Below are 5550 nucleotides of genomic sequence, written 5' to 3' on the forward strand. Positions count from 1 at the left end.
GTTTTGTAAAATTTGGTCGGGGGGCATGCGTCTCTGTCCATGTGCTACGGACACGGCAAAAAGACGAACAAGGCCGGCGGTGTACATGATAGATACGCCTACTAAACCTTTTTAGACACAAATTAATGTACTAACTCAATCATGCAACGCTGTCTTTCTCCGAGCTGACCTCCACTTGACAAGTTAAACACCAAACAGATGATAAGCGGAACCAATCACTTGTGCTCAAAGGCCTCGGGACAGAAAATGGCGAGATCTTTCGATACCCCAGGTCCGTAATCAAACATAGCATCACGGAATATGATAACCGCGATTCATACTCCGGTTCATATTGTGTGCATGCATTGACATCGATGATGCAATTCACACTGTTTTCCTGTTCCACGAGATCGTTGGTGTGGACATGCTGACATGCGGGACACAGAGAAAAAGACAAGCAAGGCCGGCAGAGTACACGTACATGACAGTAGATCTGACGAGAATACATGCATGGATACTACGTTCATTTTGGACGGAAATACGTGTACTGGCTCGACCACGCAAAGGCTGTCTTTCTCTAAGCTGACCTCCACTTGAGAAGTAACCGCCAACAGTACATCAGCAGACTCAACCACCTGTACGCAAATTCACGGACATCTCCGAGTAAACAAGGCACGTTCTCTGGATTGAACAAGTAACGCACCCGTCAGCGCTTCCGTGAACCCGATTTGGCCGCATCGATCTCTCTCGATTGAACGAGTACGAAAGTCGGACGCGGCACCAAATGTCCAGCTCCGATCGACCACCGGTCAGCATATTCCTCGCTCGGAAAACCTCCATCCGGCGCTCGGCTACGTTACGAGAAACGCGGCCCAGCTGTGCATTCTGATTGGAGGACAGCAACCACTGACTACGATTTACCGATAAGTAGCTGTATCCCGGCCCATAATCCTAGGGCAATGCCTGAGTAAAACGACTATCGATCTACCTGGTTAATTAAGCTCCCTCTGCTCTCCGAGCGTCATCCCCGGCGAAAACTTGAGGAATCGATCGATCAAGATCAGCCGATGGGGGACGCGGCGGCAGGGAAGGCGTCGTTCCTGGAGATGGTCCGGTACGCGGACGCGCACGACCTGAGCCTCATGATGCTGGGCGTGCTGGGGAGCTTCGGCGACGGCATGATGCAGCCGCTCCTCATGCTCGTGCTCGGCGACATCATCAACAGCTACGGCGCCGCCGGGAGCGCCGGGAGCACCGGCAGCGCCTTCAGCTCCGGCGCCGTCGACAAGGTTGGCGCTAAAAACATACTTCTACTCCACTGGCTAGCAGCAACAGTAGTACTTATATGCTCCAGTTCTGTCAGTCAGTCTCCTGTCGCGGTGTGTCGAGCTTATTCTTGTCTGTTTGCTTGCTGTGGTATCAGTTCGCGCTCCGGTTGCTGTATCTCGCGGTTGCAGTGGGCGCGTGCGCTTTCCTAGGTAAGCACAACAGTAGTGACACGGTCAAACTGATTTTGTTACCCGGGCTGAACGGTTCTCCTGGCCCATGTCGCCTGAGCAGAGGGGGTGTGCTGGACCCGAACGGCGGAGCGGCAGGCGTCGAGGATGCGGAGGCTGTACCTGGAGGCCGTGCTGCGGCAGGAGGTGCACTTCTTCGACGCCGCGCCCTCCTCGCAGTCCACCACCTTCGGGATCATCACCACCATCTCCGACGACGCCGACACCATCCAGGACTTCCTCAGCGAGAAGGTCCGGCCACCAATCCCCACCCCCTTGACACCACCGGCACGCCTCCGCGCAGGCACGCTCTCCTGACATGCTTGCATTTCAGCTTCCCATGGTGCTGGCCAACGTGACGCTCTTCTTCGGCGCCATGTCCGTGTGCTTCGTGTTCGCCTGGCGCCTCGCGCTGGCGGGCCTCCCCTTGACCTTCCTCTTCTTCGTGCCGAGCGTGGTCCTCGGCAAGCGCATGGTGGCCGCGGCCGGGGAGTCGCGCGCAGCGTACGAGTCCGCCGGCGGCATCGCCGACCAGGCCGTCTCCTCCATCCGGACTGTGGCGTCCTACAACGGGGAGCGCCACACGCTGGAGCGGTTCAGGACCGCGCTGGCGCGGAGCACGGCGCTGGGCATCAAGCAGGGCCTCATCAAGGGCGCCGTCATCGGGAGCATGGGCGCCATCTACGCCGTCTGGTCCTTCATGTCCTGGCTCGCCAGCGTCCTCGTCATCCGCCAGCACGCCCAGGGCGGCCACGTCTTCGTCGCCGCCATCTGCATCGTCTTGGCGGGAATGTAAGCAATTCAACCTCAGCCCACCCCTTTCGACTCAGGAGCGACAGGTCGATCATGTCATTGTGCATTTATGCCTTTTCAGCTCCATCATGGCGGCGCTCCCGAACCTACGCTACTTCGTGGACGCCTCGGTGGCGGCGGCCCGGATGCGGGGGATGATCGAGAAGCTCCCGCCGCTCAAGGAGGCCGGCAAGAAGGGCGCCACCAAGGACGTCGTCAGGGGCCGGATCGTGTTCAAGGACGTGCACTTCACGTACCCGTCGAGGCCGGACACGCGGGTGCTCAACGGCGTCAACCTCACCATGTCCGAGGGCGCGACCATCGGCCTCGTCGGCGGCAGCGGGTCGGGGAAGTCCACCGTCATCGCGTTGCTGCAGAGGTTCTACCGCCCAGACAGCGGGGAGATACTGCTCGACGGCGACGACATCGGCTCGCTCAACGCGGAGTGGCTCCGGAGCAAGATCGGCCTGGTGAGCCAAGAGCCCGTGCTGTTCGCCACGTCCATCAGGGAGAACATACTCTTCGGCAACGAGACGGCTTCGCCGGAGCAGATCATCGACGCGGCCAAGATGGCTAACGCTCACGAGTTCATCACCAAATTGCCCAACGGATACGACACACATGTATGTCACTGTAACAATTTTGCTAGCTGCAGTTCATTGCTAAGATATTGTTCATTGCTTCAGTATACTGATGACTGAACTGAAAATGGCGCAGGTGGGGCAGTTCGGGACGCAGATGTCGGGAGGCCAGAAGCAGCGGATCGCCATTGCGCGGGCGCTCATTCGGGACCCCAAGATCCTGCTGCTGGACGAGGCGACGAGCGCGCTGGATTCCGAGTCGGAGCGGACGGTGCAGGACGCGCTGGACCGGGCGTCCGTGGGCCGGACCACCGTCATCGTGGCGCACCGCCTCTCCACGCTGCGCAAGGCCGACACGATCGCCGTGCTCGACCAGGGCCGCGTGGTGGAGTTCGGCACGCACGACGAGCTCGTCGCCATGGACGGCGGCGAAGGCGGCGTGTACGCCAAGATGGTGCACCTGCAGAGCTCGTCCGCGGCGCGGGCGGACGGCCCCCGCGTGGTAGAGGAGGAGGAGGAGAAGTTCCATAGCGTGGAGATCGCGTCGCCGGGCGGCGAGCTCCGACCTAGCCCAGTGCGGTCGTTCCGGTCTGTCGAGCCCACCGTGGAAATCAGCCAGCCCGCGGTCCCCGTCGCGCACGCGGCGCACCCCCAAAAGTCGTTGCACCTTCGTCTGCTCAAGATGAACCGCCCGGAGTGGAAGCAAGCTCTGCTCGGGTGCGCTGGCGCCATCATATTCGGCGCGGTGCTGCCGCTCTACTCATACAGCATGGGCTCGCTGCCGGCGGTGTACTTCCTCACCGACCACGACCTCATCCGCGCAAAGACCAGGGCCTACTCCCTCATCTTCCTGGCGATCGCCATCGTCTGCATCGCCGCCAACATCGTGGAGCACTACAACTTCGCCGTCATGGGCGAGCGCCTGACGGAGCGCGTCCGGGACCAGATGCTGGCCAAGATCCTCTCCTTCGAGGTCGGGTGGTTCGACGAGGACGAGAACTCGAGCGCGGCCGTGTGCGCGCGGCTGGCGACGCAGGCGACCAAGGTCCGGTCCCTCGTCGGGGACCGGATGTGCCTGCTGGTGCAGGCCGGCGCCACGGCGTCCCTGGGATTCGCGCTGGCGCTCTACGTGTCGTGGCGCCTCGCGGCGGTGATGATGGCCCTGCAGCCGCTGGTGATCGCCAGCTTCTACTTCAAGAAGGTGCTCATGACGGCCGGCTCCAGGAAGGCCAAGAAGGCGCAGGTGCAGGGCAGCCAGCTCGCCAGCGAGGCCGTGGTCAACCACCGGACGATCACCGCCTTCTCGTCGCAGCGGCGGATGCTCCAGCTGTACGAGGCCGCGCAGGTGGGTCCGAGGAAGGACACCATGAGGCAGTCCTGGTTCTCGGGTTTCTGCCTGTGCCTGTGCCAGTTCAACGCCTCGGCGAGCACGGCGCTCGCACTGTGGTACGGAGGCAAGCTCATGGCCAGCCGGCAGATCAACACCACGCAGCTGTTCCAGGTGTTTTTCATCCTCATGAGCATGGGGAGGGTCATCGCCGACGCCGGGAGCTTGACGTCGGACCTGGCGCAAGGCGGGGACGCGGTGCAGTCCATCCTCGACACGCTGGACCGTGAACCGGCGATCAAATCCGGCACCGGCGACGGTGCCAGCGAGTCCGACGACGACAAGGAGAAGCTGCAGAAGGGGATCAAGGGAGCCATCGAGTTCAGGGACGTGCACTTCAGCTACCCGACGCGGCCGGAGGTGACGGTGCTCGCCGGGCTCAGCCTCGAGATCGGCGCGGGCAAGACGGTGGCGCTGGTGGGGCCGAGCGGGTCGGGCAAGTCGACGGTGATCGGGCTGATCGAGCGGTTCTACGACGTGCGGAGCGGCGCGATCCTGATCGACGGCAAGGACATCCGGGGGTACGGCCTGACGCACCTCCGGTCGCACGTGGCGCTGGTGAGCCAGGAGCCGACGCTCTTCTCCGGCACGATCCGCGACAACATCATGTACGGCGACGAGCAGGCGACGGAGGAGGAGGTTCGGAGCGCGGCGGCGCTGGCCAACGCGCACGAGTTCATCAGCGGGATGGAGGGCGGGTACGACACGCAGATCGGGGAGCGCGGGGCGCAGCTGTCCGGCGGGCAGCGGCAGCGGATCGCGCTGGCGAGGGCGGTGCTGAAGAACGCGAGGATCCTGCTGCTGGACGAGGCGACGAGCGCGCTGGACACGGTGTCGGAGCGGCTGGTGCAGGACGCCGTGGACCGGATGCTGCAGGGGACCAGGACGTGCGTGGTGGTGGCGCACAGGCTCTCCACGGTGCAGAACTCCGACATGATCGCCGTGGTCAAGGACGGGAGGGTGGCGGAGAGAGGGACGCACCGCGACCTCGTAGCCCTCGGCCGCGCGGGGATGTACTACAACCTCATCAAGCTGCAGCACGGCGCGTCGCCCTGCCGTAGCCCGATCCGTGCGGTAAGCAACTGATACAGTGCAGGTCATCTCGCTTGTGTGTAATGTAATCTCAGAGAGCATTGCATACAGTTTTTTTTTCTTCACAATCATTCATTTGTCACAACGATTATATTTGGATTATTTGGATCTGTCTAGGACACATCTAGATATGACATAATTATGTGACATCTAACCTGATGTTCATTATGCTTGTGATCTATTTTTTTTTACTGTGGTATTTTTTTTTTGAACATCGGTACAG

At 61.3% G+C, this 5550-nt stretch overlaps 1 protein-coding gene across 1 annotated transcript; it reads left to right on the forward strand.

The window, feature by feature from the left end:
- The first annotated feature begins 1046 nt into the window (after nt 1–1046).
- Nucleotides 1047–5321, forward strand: LOC119359621 (ABC transporter B family member 15-like). Its single transcript, XM_037625747.1, has 7 exons — nt 1047–1268; nt 1403–1457; nt 1540–1727; nt 1810–1979; nt 2350–2890; nt 2985–4793; nt 4872–5321. The coding sequence occupies exons 1-7, from the start codon at nt 1047–1049 to the stop codon at nt 5319–5321; spliced, it is 3435 nt and encodes a 1144-aa protein (XP_037481644.1).
- Nucleotides 5322–5550: the final 229 nt, after the last annotated feature.

The sequence above is a fragment of the Triticum dicoccoides genome, chromosome 2A (assembly GCF_002162155.2).
Source record: "Triticum dicoccoides isolate Atlit2015 ecotype Zavitan chromosome 2A, WEW_v2.0, whole genome shotgun sequence".
Classification (NCBI taxonomy): Eukaryota; Viridiplantae; Streptophyta; class Magnoliopsida; order Poales; family Poaceae; genus Triticum; species Triticum dicoccoides.

Coding starts and splice junctions, on each gene's coding strand:
- LOC119359621 (XM_037625747.1), top strand. CDS start 1,047: ATGGGGGACGCGGCGGCAGGGAAGGCGTCGTTCCTGGAGATGGTCCGG. Junction 1,728..1,809: donor AGGACTTCCTCAGCGAGAAG/GTCCGGCCACCA, acceptor CTTGCATTTCAG/CTTCCCATGGTGCTGGCCAA. Junction 1,980..2,349: donor GCCGGGGAGTCGCGCGCAGC/GTACGAGTCCGC, acceptor ATGCCTTTTCAG/CTCCATCATGGCGGCGCTCC.